The sequence below is a fragment of the Seriola lalandi genome, unplaced genomic scaffold (genome assembly GCF_002814215.2).
Source record: "Seriola lalandi dorsalis isolate HSWRI2012SDOR001 ecotype SW California unplaced genomic scaffold, Sedor1 jcf7180002052086, whole genome shotgun sequence".
Lineage (NCBI taxonomy): Eukaryota > Metazoa > Chordata > Actinopteri > Carangiformes > Carangidae > Seriola > Seriola lalandi.
Window position 1 is genome coordinate 296034 of NW_019522639.1, and position 21545 is coordinate 317578.

Below are 21545 nucleotides of genomic sequence, written 5' to 3' on the forward strand. Positions count from 1 at the left end.
GGGGGTTGTTTGAGAAAGCAAACAGATTCATCACAGAGATATTAAAATAAACTGCATGCAGTTCACTCAGGAAGTATTCCTCAGAAACCTATATAAACAAGCTGAGGAATGTAGTTACAGTTTGATTTGATAAAGACTGGCTCCACAGCAGCAGCGGCGTTTCAATGCAGTTTTGAAGATAACAGGTTTTTAGCATTCCCCCCGTGTGTAGATTTTATGCGTTTGCAGCTAAGTTCATAAACTCACTAAGGACTCAGTATTTATCTGCTGCGGTTAATTGAACAGCTGTGAAGACTTAAGGTCGGCCATTCTTAGATAAACAGCTTTCGCGCGCATCCTTCCTCATCTTGAAGAACGGATCAGTGAAGGAAATACTTGTAGATCACTGGTGTTCATGAATGCCTCAAGGCCTGTCAGGGAAGTGTCACCCCTTCCAACAGCTTGCAGGAGAGCAATAAAACGTGAAAACGTGAGACAGAAAGATGTTTGAATCCCAGTTGATCTTCACATTTAATTGACACTCTCAATGGGAATCAAACTGTCTGGGGAATGCACATAAAAACCACTTGCCAAAATTAAAAGCTCAGTTATATAAAGGATCAAGGAGGGGGAAATCTACATCACGCTGTTTCCATTGATGTTTAGAGCTGGTGTTTGAGGAGATCATAGAAGCTGTTTGATGTCAGTCTTGTGTTCATTAACCGCTCATGGGCTGATGCAGCAGCAGAGGAATTCTCATATGAAAATATGGAAATATGAAGACGAAACAGGATGTCCCACTATGTGCATACTGTGACACATTCACAGCTGACAGCAGGCATTGTGAGTTGGAGATGGCAGTGCTCGTTGGGGTGGGAGTCAGACATTGACCCTTTGCACAAGGGTCTGTGTTTTATGATCTTCATTCCCTTGTTCTCATTATACCCAGGTATGTATCTGATCATGACTACAGGGTGTTAGATGGCAGCTCTGATGTTTACACCATACAACAGCTGTCCTGCTTCGGGCTGAGCTCACCACTTCTGGTTTCTTTCAGCTAATATATTTATAGCAGTTTCAAAACATCAGAACATGCACAAAGGAATCTTTAAGCCCCAAAGCCACAAGCTGAATTAAAAATAGTCACTGACCAAATTGGTAGATGCTGAACTGGCCTTGGAGTTTCCCCCATGTTGTCTGAAAAACCATGAAATCCACGGAAGTAATGATAATAACTCAGTTGCAGATAAATGATCGCCGAGCCTTTACTCTTGTAAATAGTGGCTGTATAAGTCTAGTTTTGAATAAAACTAAACAAATCACTCCAAAGCAGCTACAGACTGAACTAACCGAAGACAGTTAGAAGCAGTGCTGTGAAGATCCTGCCGTTTTTAATGGAGGAGTCGCTTACTGATGGACATTTGAATGATAATGCAAGTGCTTAGCTTAGAACAAAATGAATGAACTACTTAGTCAGTGACTATTCATCTCTTTGAGCTGGACTGAACAAGCCGATGGGAATCAGCTAAATTCATAACCTCCATCTCTACATCATTCACAATAACGTACCACTGTAGCTCTTCACTTAGTCCCTTTAGTGTTTTTTAAGGGTGTTGGATATACAAATAGATATTTTCTGTTTGCTCGGTTGTATTCCTCTCGTCCAAAATTCTAATACAATAATAAGTAGGAAAGTACTGTTAGTTAATTCCGGTCTGTGTAGCTGACGGTGACAGCCATCTTTACCAGAGCCCAGATGTTCCAGTGAGTGACTGCACTTCCTGGGTCTATAAAAGTACCAGATTAGTTTTCTACAGCACAGCTTTCAATGTATATGTGTTTCATAAAAGGTACCACTAACATGGCAGCGTGCACCAGCGTGCAGCATTCTTCCTTGGTTTAGCAGTCCGACCACAACACAAGCGCGCCCTGCTGCTTTATAAGATGCCTCAATAAAGAGCTCATAATTACAGCAAACCTGGCTCTTTATGAGCACTCAAGGACTCATTGTGTTTTGGACAAACAAATGAATCACCGGCAGTTCGACCTTGGAACAGGAACAACAAAGTCAACAAGCGAACCCACAGAAATGTTTATCTTCATGCGTAGTTAAAGTACATCTGTCAGTTCAAAAACAATCTTGATTTCGTTCGTGGAGGGAAACAGCACACTTTTGTAATATCCGCCAAAGCCCCATTCTAATCATATCAATTAAATTTCCATCAATGGAAATATTTTATTTACTCATGGTAGTGGTGAGATGAAAAAAAAACAAAAAACTTTTGGCCAAGATGTGGGACATATATGGGTTTAATTTTTCAAGCAGTTGCGCAGTGGTGGTTCGGGGCAGGCATAAGGCCTGGCAATGGAGGTGCAATAAGTCTAACACAGGAATTTCCTTCTCCTTCCTCTCACATCCGTAACCTGGCCCCATATGGTAGGCAGATATTGTTGTTGGCTTGTGAATGACTGCATATTATACACAGATATTTATGTGCTTTTGGAGGAAAGACATGCTTTTTTTTTTTTTTTTTTTTTTTGCATTCGAGCAAAATCATATGTTTTGGCGTTTCTCTCTCTCCCCCAATCTCGTGCTCCAAAGATAAGTCAAAGCAACAGATGTTTTGAACTGGCTAACATGGTCGCTAATACAAGTCATGCAAGACACTGGGTAGAGTCCAAACGTTGTCCATCTTCAGAGGACAGCCTTTATTAGTCAGTTGATACGTGGGACAAGAACATCTGGAACATCTGAGCGCTTGCTGAGGTAATGCTGGTAGCTAGTGACTGGTTTCCAAAAATATGTTTTTTTTCTCTTTCACATTCAGTTCCCCTTTTACCTTAAATAACCTAATGCAGCAAACTACCTGACAAATGCACACGTTCATTGAAGTATCAGAGCTTTTAACACCTATCTTAAGCAGGGGTGAATTCGTCTTTACTCGTCTTGGCAAAACTGTTCATATCTGACAAACGCTTGGTCCCCGCAGGTGTGAACATCACTCAAACTGGTGCATATTTTGAAAGGTGTCATAAAAAATTTTTAAAAAAATCAGGTCTACAGCTGTATATTCTGACACCAAGTTGACGAAAATGGCAGTTGACATGAACACAACCACGATACAGTGGCGGTTTTCTTGGCAGCACCGGGCCCTGTCTACTTCAATTTCACCTCCAGGTAAATCTTAAGACCTGGACTGAGAAAACTGTTGTTAAAACTGTGGATCTGGGACCTGACTTTTGCTTCTTTACCCCTGCAGAGTGACAGTAATCCTTTAAAAGGGGAAATGAACGCTGTAAAAATGTTCCTGATTTTTCTGGGTTGTGAGCCTTGTACAGCTTTAGCAGTGCAATATTCACCTCTGACGCTGTTTACTGAGGTTCCATACAGGCTATGTAATGTCAGTGACAAGTTGGTTAGGATTAAGAAAAACTGTGGAGATTTGTAAACAGGCCAGGCTGTAGAGTATGTTTTAAATGTAGACTGCCAGTACAGTTGAAGAATAAGATATTTAAAAGACAGATGTGTGGTTATAATTCTTACCAATATTCAACACAATCAAGCAACAAAAAGAGATGAAACCAGTGTGATCTTATCAGCATCCCTTTTGTGTGTATATGCTGGGTACTTACGTTGGCTCCTCGGTCACTGTGATCTCCTCCTCCAGCTCTATGGCCTGCTTATGCCACACAGGTTTTGCCTCAACTGGGAGCGTATCTACAGCAAATGACCCAGAGAAGACAAAGGTTTCATATCACAAGAGAAATACTATTTTATTTTTACATATAAAGTACAAGTTTGGAGGTTAAAAGGTGAAAAATACAAAAAAAAAAAAACCTATGGACTTGTAGCAGGGCACAGTCACCAGGCACTCCTCCTTGATGTGGGGTTTGGTGGTCGGGTTGCAGCCTCCAGCGTGGAGTCCCCTGTGATCGATGCATAACACCACCCTGTAGCGCAGACCCTGACCACAGGTCACCGTGCACTGGTGATGACAGCAGATATAATCTATCAAGAACCGATCAACTGATAATAATTGAGCCCTGTTCCTAAGACCAGATCTCTCTGCTTATGTTTAACAGAAAGCCTTAGCTTTTGACTTAAGGGGGGGTTAAAGAAGGAGACCTTCCAAAGCTCACTGCTCAGGGGTGAACTTTGTCTGTCCTCTGCCAAAACAAGCATTTAAAGGCAAAGGAAGAATGTGCTAGGTAAACAGCATCCCAGGTTTTTAGGAGGCTACAAATCTGACTCCCTGGGCCTCTGCTTGCGCCTGTATGAGCGGTGGGGTTGAAAAATCCCCACGAGGAAGTCATGTGGGGCATTGAGTGACTACAAGTCTGTCAAATAAGAACGTTAACCGGAGATTGATCCACATGCACCATCCTGCAGCAGCCTGGATGTGAGTAGCACACGGTAAGTTAAAGAACTCCATGTGTGCTGCTGACTTTAAGGTTCTTATTAAAGCTTTGTATGTTTTGGATGGTGCGTTCAAAGGCGAGGGTGGTGGAGGACACTCAAGAGTGGGGTTAGCAGTGTTTCTCTTAAACGCACTGCAAGGTTGTGTTTTAAGTTGAGCTGTTGCAAGAGTTGCTCTCATGTTGAGGACGCTGCTTGACGTCTGAAGAGGTGACAGAATCTGACTATATTTTTGTTTCCCCTATGAGAAAATGAATCATCTTTTTTTTTTTATTTATTCATTCTAACCTCAAGGGTTAATTAAGACCCACTGTAGCGAGCTGCAGACTACCAAGACAAATGAGCCGTTTGCTAACATTTGACTTCCCAGGTGGTAACAGCCACAGAACACAAAGAAACATCTCTTTACTTTTGGTCACTCTGTATTTTTAGCTGAACTTTCTCAACATTTCTAATCTGATGATGCTTTGCAGCACTAGACTCAACTGTTCTAAAACAGAGTCACAAAGACCACCTACGGGCGACCACTCCTGCGCCAGCCAGGTGGGGCAGTCGAAGGTGTTGCAGGGCTGCAGGATCGCCGTCTTAGGGGAGTAGAGACACTTCCACTCCTCAGCGGGAGTGATGGTTCCCTGCATGTCTTCCTCCACGCAGGACACTGAGCGACTCTGGATGCCTCCGCCGCAGGAGGTGGAGCAGGCGGTCCAGGGGCTGCTCTCCCATCTGGCATTGTAAAAGGTCACATGTCATGAAGAGAATGATGCATAGAGGTAGATGTCAGAGTCACTATTTCATCTCACGCTAGCTGGGCACATACCGGGGCAGGGGGTGGTAGAGGTCATATGGCATAATTTGCTTGTAGCCATCACTGTAAGAATCAATCAAGGAAATCGGGCTTTAGGATCATACAATCTGCTGCTGACTCATCATAAACATAGATGTCTGCACTCAAAATCTGAGGTCTGGTCTCTAACCTGGCCAGGCAGGGCTCCATGTTGCACTCCTGCAGCTTGGGTTTAGGTTTGACGTTCTCTGGGTAATAATGGCAATACTGATCCACAACCACCCGGCCGCTCCGTAGGTCAAAGCATTCTGCTGAGGTTAGCTGGTAACCTACAGACGAGGAAAATGTCAGAGATCCCGAAAGAAACAACACAAAAATTCAGGGGTAACATCGGTTCAAAACTGAACTTTTATCTGCAAAAGAGGAATATCTGTCGGCATAACAGCTGTCAATCGTTTGGCTGGAAATATTGTTGGCTACTGTGAAGCAGTAGAAGTCGGTTGTTATAATGCCAGCAGAACAACTGCTCTCCTACCTCCACCACATGTGACGGAGCAAGGGAAGAAGTCGGTCTCTCTCCAGCGGTGGATGATGGGCTGGTAGTAGATGTACTGGATCACACTGTCTGCTCCACTGGCAAACTGCACCTACAGAAACAGAGATCAGGGCATGACCACCAAATATATCATCAGCTAATTTATATCAATATTATAATTAGAGCTGTAATGATTAGTCGATCGATTGATAAGTTGATCAGAAAAATAGTTGGTGACCATTTTGATTAATCGCTATAGTAAATTCATCATTTGGACAGGTGTTTTTACATTGTTTTCTAGCAGTTTGTTGAAACACCACAACAAAGAAAAGACTGGTTTCTCTCCTCTTTTGAAGAACACACAGCCACTGCTGGTTATTACTCAGTCACCCCCTTTGACACCCACGACTCCCATATGAGATATAGAGATGAAAGTATGATCGTTTTGTTCGGCAACAAACGACTGAAAAACACTGGAAACTATTTAAAGACGCTCTTTTTCCACACACACACACACACACACACACACACACACACACACACACACACACGTCAGAGGAATTCGATCCTGAGAAACCTGAAATGTCAGTTTCTGCACATTCAAAGGACAAACACAGCAACCAGCAGGATATATCTGAGAGAGTGATAATAATCATAATCATAATCTCCTGTATGACAGTAGACAGTTTCTTAGTGCTTTACTTAAATAATGAATACAGATTGCTTTTATAGACATTGTTGGTCCATTTTCAACAGAGATTTTGTAAAGTTTCATAAATATTTAAGCAAACATCCTCTTGAGGAAATGCCCAAAAACAGATTATACCTATGAGAAACATAAATCAAACTCCACTCCTACTCATTCACATTCATGTGTTTTGAGTGGAAAAACTTTCTGGGAACTTTTTAATATAATTTTCCATTTGCCCAAACTTTTTTTCCAGTGCTGCGATATGAGCTGGCCGTCCGCCTCGTAACAGATTAGAAAATTATGCATTTATAGCTTCTCAGATTTCTGTCTCCTCACTTCCTATTTATTGTCCGATCCCGACTCATGTTTATGAGGGTGGAAGTTTTTACAGGCGTTCCCCCAGTCCGAGGCCTGTATAATTTTTAATGTCCACCCTCTAGCACTAGTCTGAGAATGTGTGTGTGTGTGTGTGTGTGTGCGTGCGTGTGTGTGTGCGTGTGAGAGAATACAAACCCGAAAAAGATGTTGTAGGCATTGTGTCACAGCATTGTAAAAAATAAAAATAATAAAAAATCCTATGTTCCACTACTGAATTTATGAATTGAATTTATGCTACTACTGTTATCAATGCATGACACACTGCTTCAAAAATATACCGACTGTCAGAGTGAAGCAACTAGAGAAAAAAAAAAAAAAAGTAGTCATTTGCATTTAATATTTAATTGGCTCACACATACTCTGATATCTTTCAATCTAAACATCCGAAATCAAATCTGCTTTGAACTCTGCGTGACTCGCTTGAGTTCACCGGGAGTTCATGGAAACAAGAACTTATCAGAGAGCAGTTTGGCTGGAGCGCACGATTTTCGGAGCTTTGCATTGCAAAAAATACAGTTTTGAGTTAAGCTGCGGAACAGAAAACAAAAATGTCCCTGTGATGTCAGATGTTCAGAGGAGTGAAGCTGATTGGGATCATTTGCAGGCAAAGCCTTTACAGAAAGCAGTCTGGAGGCTGCTGGTTTCAGTTAAATGATAAAAAATTTAAAAAAAGTAGCTGAAGTAACCACTTTCCCCCAAAAACAAACAAAACAAAAAAAAAAAAGATATCATACCTGCAAAAACTGATTTTTATTGGCCACTTGGAGGCAGACACTGACCGCTAATATGATAAACTTGTCACCAAATAGTTGCTTATTCACACATCCAGCAGTTACGATCAACATCAGCAATGATTTGGTGCAAGATTCCCACTCGTTTAGCTCGAAGCTGAACAGTGAGGTGATCATTCTGTGTGGGTTCATCACTCAAGAAAAAAAACTTGTTTAAAATTACAAATAGTAAATTAGTTTGTTAATATAAAAATACTGATTAGCGCCACTTGAAGTCACTTGAATTGATATATTTAAACTCTTACTTTGACAGTGAAGTCAGCTCCTAGTGGGCCAGTGATTCTCAGGATCTCCTTGTCAGAAAGTTTCTGGTAGTCCAAGGTGGTGTTCTCAAGGTGGTACTGGCCTGATGTATCTAAAACCAGTTCATCTTTCAACCCCTGCAGAGTCTTACTCTCCACATCTAAAGAGGAAACAGAGTAGACAGCTGGAGCATAGTGGACACATCATGGTCAGAATGAGGAAGCAGGGACAGCAGGTATCAAAACCCACCATTAACAATGAGACTTTAGTTTCTCTTTGATTTATCATAATCATTTCTTGCATACATTTTCATCATTATTGTGCACTTTAACCAAATGAGGGAGAAGAAGTGTTCCAAACGTCGAGATTCCCAAAGGATGACTTCCAGTTATCTCAGGTCCTCAGTCAGATCCAGTTGCAGACTGGCTGTGGTGTTCGGAGACAAAGAGACCCACTTTTGGCACTGCCAGGAGACTCGTGTAGGCCTCCAGGCAGGCCAGCACAGCAGAGAGCTTTTCCACCGCTTGATCTCACTTCAACTTTGGGCCTAACAAGGTCGTGTGTGATTCCAGCAAAGATATTTAAACAAAAACAACGGGGGAAACACAGGAATAAGTGGTAACCAGCAGCCGTCATCATCTGCCCACAGATGGTTACAATTTAAGGGCCCTCGGCCAGAAAGAGTGGAGGGAAATATTTAATGAAAGAATCTGTCCATTCAAAAAAAGAAGCGCTTTTTTGGCTGGGCTCAGGAAGCGATCTGTAAAATAACCGCGGAGCAAAGGATAGGTACAGAGATGGAACATTTGTTATCGATTTGATTCAGCGGGGAGTTTGGTGCCAGTACTTTGACATCAGTGATATTTGCTGGAAGCCGTGTGTCTTCTCAGAGCCAGAGCAAAGGGGAGAAATAAATACCTCTTCTGGTTATTCTGCCCTGAGCCACTTTTTAAAAAAAATAAAAAAGCCTTTATGAGAAAATGTAATATATTTGGCCATTATCAGGAGTAAAAGGTTAATCATGAATTGTTATTTGGGTGATATATTTATTAAAAAGGTTTATTAGGGGTCAGGCAAGCATAACGTGTATAATGAAAAAGTAAGATTCTTTTTGCATCACACATCATTAGAACATAACATGACCTGCAGTAAAACACACGCAGAATACTTGGGTTTAAATTGCCGTGTTTGGCAATAATAATAATAATACATTTTTTTTAAAAACACTGCCAAATATAAATATCATGTTTAACTGTGTTGGATGGGAGGGCACCCTGGACCTACCAGGACTTACACAAGTGATCCGGGCCTTTCAGAACCAGACGCACATGACGACTCTTGTAGGGGATGACAACAACTGTGTCCTCAGCTGGAGTGTGACAAACAGACAGGGAGAGAGAGAGAGAGAGAGAGAGAGAGAGAGACCATGAAGATGAATCTAATCAGAACTTATACAAGCAAGCAACAGACTCAGACTGATTTGACTAGAACAAAGCAGAGCAGCAGATACAAAGTACATATACATTATATTAACAAACATAATGTATATATGTATATATACAGTATATATATATAATGTATACTGTAATTTACTTCAACAGTAGAGTTACATAACCAAAACAAGTTAAAAATGCAGCTTTAAAGTGTCACTCTAGCGATTTACTATTGCACTTGGCTCCAACTGAACAGATTTTAGAAAGAGGAAGCCAAGGTATCCTGACTTTTAGTCAGTCTAGTATGGATCAAGCTCCAAAATCACTGAATCCTACACTTGCCTTGAATCTTTGTAGACTTTGTAGCGCCTCTCGAGTAAAAAAAAAAAAAAAAAATGTGTTTAAATTAGAACAAATACAACTGCTTGAATGAAGACTCTTTACTTTTTCCTGATGTATGCTGGGATTTGTAGTGTCCTCGCACAAGTCGGCAGGATGAGCCATCTCCATTGCAGACACCGCAGTTGTCCTCCTTTGCCGTGCTCCCTAACTCATGATCACAACCTACAATCTGTAACACAAAGGGAAAACTGAACAAAAGAACAATACAAAAAAATAGACTCACCAAGCAACCAGATGTCTGAAGGAACAACTTTTCTTTGAAAGCTTTAGCTTTCAGAGAAGATTGTAAATGAATCTCTGACAGGGTCTTATGCAAAAATATGAAAAGAACAGAGGAAACACGGGGAAAAATGAAAAGTCCCAGTGAAAGTACACATGTTGGTTCTGTTAGACCTTTAATTTAAATTCAAAAAGAATGTCTTTCCTCATCATATCATGTAAATGTTATAATCAAATGATCCAAACAACCCTCTGGTTTCTTCCATATTCATACCACATCTGTTGTTTGTATTATTAAGATAGCATGAAACATCCCCTTTGAGCTGATCATGGTTTTTACAAAAAAAAACTTTCCCCACTGTTTTCTATTGAATATTATCTGCAACCATCCGTAGTTGATTGATGGAATTTTTCGCAATCTGTGTCGGTAAGAAAAACCAAAAACCACAGTGTGATTCTTAGTATGGTAAGAGAGTACATTAAAATCCCTGTGTGTCTCTGCACACACAATGCCTTGGGACGTACTTCCATTCAACCGGGAAAAAATGCATTCGAAACTATTTCCTGGACTGTCAGTCAAAAGCCCAGTCTCTACTATTATTCTCATTGGGTATTCATTTGTAAAGCAGATGGCATGGTGTTAGCATAAGTCAACCTACTGTGTATGAGTTTTCTCAGATTTATTACCAGTCACGCATGTGTGTGTGTGTGTGTAATGATGGCAAAATGTGGTCCTGGAGACACCTACTGTAGCGGGAACTACCACCGAGGCAGTTGTGAGTAATTTCGCAGTTTTATATGTCAGTCGCTGAACAAATTTTTGTGACTGCGTACAAGATCACTATTGTCAAGTTGTGTTGTATTTATAGTAGAGGTCTATTATTAGTTTGGCTTGTTAATTGCTAATTATTCATTATAAATAAACTATTGGAATCGTCAGAACTTTGGCTGATGGCTGCACTACACCACCCACACAGGGACTCTCATCACAGTTTGTGTGTGTGTGTGTGTGTGTGTGTGTGTGTGTGTGTGTCATCATGGCAAAATGTGGTTTTGGAAACACCTGCTGTGGCGGGAAATACCACAGAGGTGGTTTTGAGTAATGGGTAAAACGGAGTTAACTTTACAGGTGTGTCATTGACATCAAAACGAAGGCTAAGTTGTAAGATGACTGTGCTCTGACCCGACTACTCATGTAATGATGTAGTAATGGCTGTTGAGTAGTAATGGGTTGGAATGTCAACATGTTGATTTGCATTGCGGTTGGTGTTAGTTCCTGTATGTAAATGAAATAAATGTGTACTCCTCAGTGGTGGAAAACAATTGCGGTCTTTGAGTCAGTCTAATACCTGGCAGACTCCACTGATGCACATGTCCAGGGACTCAGTGTAACAGCGAGTCCCATCCAGCACCTTGGGCGCCAGCTCCACCAAGAGGCCCGAACCCTTGGCTTTGCACTTGAGAGCGCAGGGGTTGTCCGGGTCATTGTACACAGGCAGCCACTCGTGGTACTGACCCTGGTATCGTACGTCTGCATGGGCTGAACACTGCTGGGCGCGGAAATCACCAGCTTCTGGAGGGCAGTCCTGAAGGTAACACCGACAAGAATATTTTAGATACTTTTCTGATCTGCGCACTCAATCGATAATGAGCACTACATGTGGGGAGAAGTGGTTGGTGATTGCTACATGTAAATCCCAGGTTAAATGAAAACAAAAGGAGTTTGATGTTTCCCACCACAACTTCTCACTTTTCTCTCAAACAACATTGGATCCTAGATCATAAAATTGCACCCCTTAACCATAAATCCTAGTAATATTTTCACAGTTCCACCTCACTGACTTCTCAATCACAATTCGCCGTATCAGTTTATCTCAAGAGAAAACCACTTGAAAGCTCTATGGACATCCATTACATAAAGATGAGTTTGCTAAACTTACCACATTACTGCATGTGCGATATTTGATATTCTGCCCTTCGCAGGTCCTGCAGAAGAAAAAATGAAAATGTGGGTGTACTGGCTTTGGGGGTGGATGATGAAACAAACCACAATGCACCCCAGCGACTTAATGGCTGCTATTTCAACCACTGACTCTCATTATCTTTTTGAATTGCTGCAATCCCGCAGCGACGGTTTGGCAGCCCACAAACACGGATCTGTGATGTTTAGATTTACATGCTACAACATGCTAAAATGGTGATGTTTAGCAATTATGATGTTTACCATGGTCACCATCTTAGTTTAGCATTTGATCATTTGGTTTCAATCTAGCATAGCCTGCTAGTAACAAGAATGAGAACCCCAAAAAACAAAATCAGGAAAAACCAAGTCAATTAAAGCTTTAAAAATTCAAGATAAACTAGAGAAAAGGAAAAAGAAAAACAGAACACAAGAGTGGATAGGTACTGAAAACACTCAGATACTCCCTCATTTGTCTTAGTGACCAGTCTTTAAACAAATCCTTGCTTTATAAACCAGCAGTACCACACATACAGTAGTAAAGCAGACACAGCAGAGCCCTCCAGTCTGTGTCTGCTTAACAGATTGGAGCAGTTTGGATCACGACTCTGTGTATGACAGTCGGCAGTGTCTTTGTCCAAATTATGGAGCTAACCACTTACTGAAAATTAGGATTCCTTTGTGCTTTGATGGCGAGTGATGATAAACCATTGATGGTGACTATGATAGGCCAATTATCCAAGACCCCAGTGGAAACTAATCAGAGGATATTCTTTTGAGTTTGGAAACTTAAGAGGAATTCCAGTGTCACAGGCCCTTAGCTAATCTGGAATCATGATTGGAGGCAACGTTGCAGAGTTTGGACTCACGGATGAACGGGGGCTTAAGGATTTTTACAATATTATTCCAGAGAGCAGAGGGAGTGAATGTGGAACGTGTGGCATGGCAAGAACATTAGACCCTGTGACAAATTCAGACAGTCCTCTCTGCCAAGCTAAACAGCAGGTCATGGGGCTTGAACCCAAACAAGAGACTTTCAAAGACCAAGAGTTGAAAGACAGGTAGCAAAGGTCTGGATCCGTGTGGAAAATCATGCTGGGAGGAGCAATATATAATCTAGACGTTAAAAAAAAAAAAAAAAAAAAAAAAAGGAGGCAAAGGGAATAAAATGAATTTCCCTTTTCATTTCCTCTTGACTTTGGAAGCTACAAAGTGGAGGCTAAGCAGAAGCACAGCCTGGACTTGGGATTCATCATGGCGTCATCATAGGTTAGGGAAAAACAACTTGGTTGAAATATCAGAATTCCTGGAGCACATAACACATAACTCACAGACTATGACCCTTTTCTTTTGAGCCAAATATACACAAAAGACACAACTACACAGAGTTTGCTGCTCAGCTAACAACACACAAGACACCACATAGAGTAAAATTACCATATAGCACGCCAATAACCTCATCTTCAGACAAGAAAAGAGCTAAAATCTACTGTAACCATGAAAAATTCATAGTAATAACTTCGTATAATATTGGATATGCAATAAAATTTGTCTGGCTCATAAAGTCCATATATATGTCATCAACTCGTCTCGCTAGATTGAAAGTAATTGCAAGCACGGCTCCATAACCTTTGCCATAATATTGATACACTTGAGGCAAGTAGGCAAATGAAAATGTGGCTGATTTTGTAATGCCTAAAATATGCTGATGCTATGAGCTCTGGTATTGATCAGTTTAGGGGCATTCAGGACAAAGTTGAATAAGATGACGCAACATCAGACAAAGGCGCTCCTTCTTTCCTTTGTCCTTCCTTAGTCCACAGCAAGATGTCTCTGTAACTATTGGCCCACAATGTTATGAAATTTGAAATTTTCATGGTCCCCAGGGGGGTGGTTCATAATGTTTTTAGTGATCTCCTGACCTTATATTTATCTGTCCTTTTTGTGCCACTATCAGGCTGAAAATCTGTCATTGACCAACACTTTGTCATGTACACGGAGATATGTCTTTTAAAAGTAATGGCCATAGTCAATTTTCATTTGATATTCACGTTCCCCTGATGATGAAACTTGATGTTTTTGTGATGTCCTGGACAACTTTTCTTTTAGGCAACACATTTTCCCTTGCACATAAGAAATATAGAAATTAAATGGGAACACTGGTATGAAATTCACTGCACACATTCATGCTCCCTAGTCAAAACGTCAACTTCACATATTAGATTAGAGAGTGCAAAGAAAGTTGCTGAGCACATTTATGCTCCCAGGAAGATACACTCTTGATTTTAATGGCCGAATGGCTGTCTCTATACACAAGCACACTTTTAGCTATGCAAGTGGCATGGCTTTGGGGGTGGCAATGTCAGTCATTTGGTTCATACCCACTTTGATCCACAATGAAATATCTCAACACCTGTCGGTTAGATTGCCATGAATAATTTGGAGACAATGATTTTCCCCTGAAGACGAAGCCGACATACTTTGGTGATGTGTGCTGATTTTTTTCTTTTAGCGCCTCCATGAAGTTTTCGGTTTTCAGAAATGTAACTCAAATGTTTATCTATTCCTATCATCAACTGAAAATCTGGATTATGATTGAATGTTTTCGACTTCCTTTTTAGCACTGCACAGGCCACACAGAGGGTGTCGCCCTACACTGTCACGACAGAGACATGAACACGGTGCCAGGCCCAGGGTACTTAGACAATTCATTGCCTTGGAGAAAATTCACTTTTAACTACTATAACCTTTAAACATAGACACTAAACACAGCTGTGGGATGCCTTCGGTGAAATTCCAAAATGCCACAGATATTTTAATGTCACTGCCTGTAATTTCAGCAAATCAGTGACGCAATGAATATTAGAAACATCCTTATCAGGAATGAGAAGCTTTTTGTAGCACTTATATGCTTAACTGGTTCCCTGCCCCTGTCCTGTCCTGCTCATCTTTACTCCCTGATGGTGGAAGGTTACCAACGGGTTACATGACTCTCTTTTACAATTTACTCTCAACTTATTAAACAAACTCTAAATAAAGCAGAGAGAGGTTTCTTGTTATAAAAAGAAATGACAAAAAAGACAAATCTCTTAAGCGTTTGCCAACCATGAGCCTCATAAATAATAGACCAGCGCTTTCTCTTGCCATGACACCCAATCCATATGTCCACACTTGCTTCAAACCAGCTATGCTGTTGCTAATAATGGAGCTTGTGATCAAGTGAAGTGTGTTGTGCGGGGGCGGGTGGTGGTGGGGGGAGGGGGGGGAGACACGACTAATGAGGGCCAGGCGATCTGTGTTTAGTCTGTACTTTGCATGTGCCCGTTTGGGAGGTTGTCAAGCGTTTTTGCAGTAGCAGTGAGTCCTACGTGCCTGTGTGTGTGCGTGTGCGTGTGTGTGTGTGTGTGTTTGTGTAAAGGTCAGAGAGTTGGAATGGTATTGGTTTGGAGGGTGTTGCAGGCCCGTTTCCAGCCGCTCCTTCCAAAGAGTCACACACACACACACACACACACACACACACACACACACAAGGGGCCTTGTGCTGTGCTTTTTAATGATGCTGTTTGATCTGCCACCCGGGGCCAGGCTACTGCTCCCTCATTCCCACGCAATAGCGGGGTGAGGTTGGATGAGGTGGGACGGAGGGTTCTTCCATTTGCTCAAGAACCCCATACATGACTGCCACCGCCAAAGGACACACGGGTTTGTAAACATTACCCGCCTGGGCTTACATGAGCATGTACGTCTACACATACATACACTCCCCGACATCCCACACGGAGCTCAAACCCCAAACACCTCTTAAAACGTCAATTGCTTTTACAGCCAGTAGCAATCTGAGGTTTGCCTGACCAAAAATTTCTGGGCAAGCAAAGAGAAATGGCAGCTGCTGATATCATGAAATGAACTCCTCAAAAAGCCATTGACCTCAGTGTTTACAATGCAGTAAAGGGCGGGGAGGGGGAGTCTGTCACTTTGAGTTTGAGGTTTTGACAGCCTCATGCTTCTTGGCCTGGTTCTGCAGTGCCAGTGCAGATTGATTCATGGTGATGGAGAGCTGGAAGCACCTTGCAGTACACCTCGGTTATGACCTCAAGTATGATCTGTGCTGTTTTCTCAGTATGTCTTTGGACAGTTGCATTGTTTTATGATCTCACTGGCCGCTCCTGTCACTGCTGGCGCTCCCCCCTGAGGCCCCCCCATCAGTGAAACAGAGGTGACTTTAGCAGCAAAGCTCACTGGCTACCTTTACAGAGTGAGCGATACTTTCTGGGAACTGTAAAAATACAGGAATGCAGTGAAGTCACCCTGCAGCTATTTCCCAGTCTATAAATGTGACAACATTTCTATGGAAAACATACCCTCCTTCAGTCTTTTTTTCTCTTGTTCCTCAAATCCATTTGCAATTGGCCACTTTGCCCAGAACCCTTGGCCCGCAGCTTTAATCTTGAAGCCCACTGGGTTAGCTTGAAGTCTAACCAACTGGGTGACTTTGGCACAAGGATGAAAGGACAGAGAGGTCCAGAGTGCAAGCTCCAGTTTAAGCCAAGATGATGAGCAGTGGGAATCAAACCATTGAGGGCTCATTGTTTGCAGAGAACTCTATCAGAGAAAAGAGTTATTAAAAGTGACATGTACTGTTATGCTCCAATTCGTGAAGAAACATGTCCGGGACGTTAGTGAAAATCGGATCCCCACTGTCATTGATGAATTCAAGAATTAGGCTCATATGGCCGTCTAGACAGCTTTCGTAGGTGGATGGGCAAGTGATCTCGGATGACCCCCTCAGGGCTATTTAACAGTCACAAACCAGTCATATGTACTTTGAGCACTCTCATTACAGCCCATGGGAACAGGGCGATTGATGAGATTTACTCACACTATTAGGGACGCTGTCTGGATTTATTTGGCAGAGCAGCTGTGAGCAACAGAAAAAGACCCCCCCCCCCTTTTCCCTCTCTTGAATCTTAAAGCCTCGATATGGCACTTTAATGGAAACCAGTCCAAACCCAGTTGGGACTTTCCTCCTTAAAAGAGGAGATTACCTTGGATAGTGTTTGAACACACACTTACAAATTGCCCACGGGATGTTTCCATTTATCTGAAGGTCAATGAGACTCTAACTTGAAATTATATATATTCAATTTGCTGTATATCCTCTCCTCTTGTGATGCAAGCATCTCCTAATGATTGAGACTTATTTATTACAGGGCACCACTCTGAGTCCCCTGCTCAAAAACGTGACTCCTCTTTATGCCTCTGGTTCTCATATTAGAAATATTGCTTCTTGTATTCATATAAGCTGTAGAGGACAGTTTGAGCATGCTGATCGGCTCACAATGACAACGCTAACATCCTGATGTTAAGCAGATATACCGATTAACAGGTTCCCCATCTTAATTTAGTGTGTTAGCATAAATTATTGCAATTAATTATCAAGATTAACTTACTTTTCCTGAGCCATATTATCTTGTAGTAGGTAATGTGTGGAGCATGCATGTGTTCTGCTAATGTACCTGACACTTACTAATGTGAGGAAGAATTGCTCATTACACTACATTACTGCATGTATGTAACAGGCTTTCAGGTGACACCCAGCTGAGCGGAAAGCCTTACTTGGAGCTGAGGCATCGTCGGAGGGAGTATGAGGCTCCTCCTCCACAGGTACGGGAACACTCACTCCACGAGCCCCAGGCATCCCACAGCGTGTCTCTGTCCTCTTCTGACCGGGCCGTCCGCGAGCTCTACACAACCGAAGAGAAGAGAGACGGGAGAAAGGAAGCTGAAAGTTTATGTGATCTGTCATGGACGGTGTGAGCATCTCCAGTTCCCCTTTTTCACTGTTGTCACCTCATTCATTATCAGCTCTTTCACCCCCGAGGCAACTGTGGCACTTGTGTATTGCACTGCACTGTGTATTTTAACACAGTGCAGTGCAATACACAAGTGCTATCTTTGTGCTGGACTGGTCTATCTAAACAATTTCGCATGTTAAAAGTGACTTATTTAACTTCTTACATTTCTCATATGGCTAAGGAATATTCCGAAACCATAGGAGTGCATGTGACAGAGTAAGACAGATGGTAAGGGGAAGTAATCAAGTGTTAGTCCTCTCTTAAGCTTCAGGCCTCGCTTGCGTTCCTCTCTCTGTTAATTGCATCTTGCTGTGTTTGGCAGCAGAGGCATGGATATTACTGCAGCGTCCAAAATCAATATTATGAGAAGATGAATTTTTCGAGTGCAAGGACAATGCGTATCTCAGATGTAGAGTGAATGAAGATCTGCTCCAACCCTCTATCTTCTCCTCTCAAGGCTTTTTACGTCTTACATGCAGATTCAATTGGACCGGCTCACCTTGCTCTGAAGAAGATGTTTATTTGTAAGGCTGGCACTGGCACGTGATGTGGGTCATGTATGGCTGTGTGTGAGGTATGTTTATATCTCTTGGTTTTACTCAGCTGCCTCACGCTTCTCCATGCCCTTTTCCATTTTATTCATTTATTCAGACAGGAAACAATTAAAAGCATCACTATGTTACATCTAAACTGGCCTGACTCGGGTTCCTGTTCTGTGGCACAAAAAGAAAGAGTCACATTACAATTAAAACAGACACAACACAACAATTAAAGACGTAGGCAGAGCTTTGCAGAGCTGACTAAATGAAGTTAGAGAGCTACGCTGCCCAAATACCTGGCGAAGTGAAAAGGAGAATAGATTGCTTTTGCCCTCTCTAACAAGGAGAGCTTATCTTGGGGGAGGGGTGGGGTGGTGGTGGGGGTTGTGGGGGTGCTACTCAAAAGCTGCCAGAGAGAAAGAGGTGAAGGAAAAACTGCTTCTCTACCTGTTGAATGGATGAAAACCTGGAAAATGAAAGAAAAAAAAACAAAAGAAAAGAAAAAAGACCTGGAACTTGGAACCAACACTGGGACCAATCATCCACCTTCTGTGCAGCAGGAATGTGACTCAGTGGACTGGAGGTGCAAACACATTCAATAAAATAATCTGCCATTCACTGGAGGGTTTAAAGCAATGAATAGGAAAATTATCATTTTCCACAATAAGCTGAACACCGAGGCAGCCTCTCTGCTGTTGATGAACCATGAAAGAATATTTTAAGATTGCAGAAATGCACTTTTTGTGCACTCCCACCGTGACATCTATACACCGTGAGGCGGCAGCGCTTGCACATCCAGCAGAGTTTTTGACAGTGATTTAAAAATCTCAAATCCTGCAGATTAGGAAAGAAATGTGAGGCACAACAAGCCCACTTACTCTGCACACAACGGATAGGGGCCGGGACTATGAGAACTTTGTGTGTAACACCTGCTGTAAAAAGATTTATGCTCACTGAGCTGAAGGTCCAGCTTTGTGTTTAAGATACACAGCCTTGAGATTTCAGAGGGAAAACTCAAGGTATGCCAAGTTATTTTGACCCCTTTGACCCCTTTTCCTCAACAACGTTGCATTGTGCTTTGTCTACAAAGATGAATGATCTTGTAGAGGAAAGCAGATACAAGGTAATAATACTGCTCCGATTATTTTCTTTGGTTCACGGTAGCAAAAACACCTATGCTATATGCTGCGGAGAGGGGCGGTGGGTTCACATTATTAAAAGCGCATGGGGACTGATATGAATGGCTGTCAGTGCTGATGACGCCTGAGGAACAGCAGAGGGGAACGGTAAGACCTAAACACACAGCCAACGGAGCATACAGCCAAACATATCGGCAACGGAACGACTTTCTGCACGGGCCAACTATTTCAATGTTTGGATCCACGGTAAATAAACACAGGCTGCGCTCTGGGCAGCCGGTTAGCGCACCACCTTAATTCTCCTTTGAAAAGCAATCAGTGAATTTTGCACTCAATTACAGCTGAGAGCTGTGTGTTGCGAGGCCAAGAGAGCCAGAGGCATAACAAGGATGGTGAAGAAAGAGGAGGGGAAGTAGATGAAGGGACGGAGGGATGGAGATGAGGAGGTTGTTTGGCTGACTGTGCTGCTATTGTTCTCAATGAAGGCAGAGGAACACAAGGCTCCGCTGGTCACAAGGCCGTCCTGCTGAGATTTGGATCCAATAATAAAAAGGCTCGGATATCCACTTGGAGTGTTCCTAACCCTCCATCACTACACATCCCACCTCTCCCGCTCTGATCCCCCCAGGGTTTTATTTGCACTGGACGGCTTCATGGAGGGAGCATGCACCCTTTCATATCCCTCCACACATGACTCACAATGCCACCTCGGATTCCTTAACAGTAACATTTACACAACCAGGCATTATATTATTCAGACATATTTGTTCTCCAGCTCTGTTACTATGAGAAAAACAGGGCAAACACACGACCGCAAAGGCAGCCTGGCTGTCAACCATCCCATGTTTTCACATCAAGTGTAAGAGAGGAAATGAGCATACGATAAAAGACCACTGATCTCCACATTATATGTTATTCTGATGGACAGATTCTATTTAAGTCACCTGTCAGCAACTGAGTCTAAGGACATTTTCCTTGAAGATGGAAAACTCCTCGACAGGGAAAAAGAAACCTGACTCCAGTGCCTTCTTTTGCAGACTGTGTCAATATACACACGATGGCCTTTTCAGGCGGCAAGACACACGATATTTGCACATCTGCTGAATCTCTTGTCGACTGCTCCGCACTGCTGCGCGGCACTGTACTCACCGTCATGCTGCGAGGCAGTCAGTGCAATGTAACAGGCAGCCCTCACCTCCGACAAAACAGCCTGCTAACCTGCACATGCATGACACTATTATTTGGGACTTGGATCGAGGACACGGAGTCACATCACTAACTACCACTGCTGCTGGGAGAGTCACACAGTCATCAAATACATACTGTGCATATACACACGTATGCACAGTAAAGAAATCTATTAGAACTCACGCTTTCTGGATGCATTATTTAGTGTGACAAGTATTTGAAGGAGATTAATGATGAAGCAAAAGATAAATTACAAAAGTATCACTCGTCGAAATGAATGTTTACAGGAGGAAAAGAAAAAAAAGAAAACATTACTGTACCAGGATAAGAAGAGCTGTCAGCAGCAGCTTGCAAGATGAAAAATCTTGCTCCATGCCTTTTCAAGTGTGTCAGCCAACCACTCCAGTTCTGCCTGTGTGTGTGTGTGTGTGTCTGTCTGTATGTGTGTGTGTTGCCCTCCTCTCTGGGTCACTCTGTGTGTCCTGCCTGCCGGCCGTCTCCTCTCTAACTTACTCCCGTTCTTCCTCAGGAGTAACTTGTGGAAGTTGAGGGAGGGAGGAAGGGCTAGGAGAGTGCGTGTGTGTTTTCGTGTGTGCGATGTGTGAACGAGAGGGGGTGGGGGGGGGCGTCCGAGCCCCCGCGAGTCCTCAGGTCTGGCACACCAGCCAATCAATAAATGGGACTCAGTCAAGCATGCTAGTTCAAACAAGGAGTTGGGCCAGCTGCAACTTCGCAACTTCACACGTTTGTGTGTGTGTGTGTGTGTGTATGTGCGTTTGTGTGTGTTTCTCTCAGACAGTCATAGAGTGGGAATAATGGCAGACAGACAACTGTAAACCAATTTTCCTCCCCCTTTGATTCTTTCCATTTCTTCTCCTAATATCTCAAATTTCTGTCTCTCATATTCCTAGTTCCTATTTTTTTTCCATCTCTCTCTCTCTCTCTCTCTCTCTCTCTCTCTCTCTCTCTCTCTCTCTCTCTCTCTCTCTCTC

At 42.5% G+C, this 21545-nt stretch overlaps 1 protein-coding gene across 4 annotated transcripts in view; it reads right to left on the reverse strand.

Annotated features, from left to right (window-relative positions):
* Positions 1 to 21545, reverse strand: part of LOC111649900 (ADAMTS-like protein 1) — a 94174-nt gene that overhangs the window by 11889 nt on the left and 60740 nt on the right. For 3 of the 4 annotated variants that reach the window (XR_015436781.1, XM_023399597.2, XM_087172127.1), the window contains exons 3-14: positions 17449 to 17576; positions 11813 to 11858; positions 11222 to 11458; positions 9696 to 9822; positions 9113 to 9187; positions 7821 to 7978; positions 5716 to 5827; positions 5371 to 5509; positions 5214 to 5264; positions 4915 to 5119; positions 3818 to 3965; positions 3613 to 3697 (exon numbers count right to left, since the gene is read on the reverse strand). Coding sequence is in view for 3 of the 4 variants with exons in the window: in XM_023399597.2 (XP_023255365.1) it covers positions 3613 to 3697; positions 3818 to 3965; positions 4915 to 5119; positions 5214 to 5264; positions 5371 to 5509; positions 5716 to 5827; positions 7821 to 7978; positions 9113 to 9187; positions 9696 to 9822; positions 11222 to 11458; positions 11813 to 11858; positions 17449 to 17576 (1511 nt within the window). In the remaining variant the exon portion in view is untranslated. Of the gene's footprint in view, positions 1 to 3612; positions 3698 to 3817; positions 3966 to 4914; positions 5120 to 5213; positions 5265 to 5370; positions 5510 to 5715; positions 5828 to 7820; positions 7979 to 9112; positions 9188 to 9695; positions 9823 to 11221; positions 11459 to 11812; positions 11859 to 17448; positions 17577 to 20873; positions 21084 to 21545 lie in introns of those variants that run through there. The other variant, XM_087172128.1, reaches the window with a different exon arrangement.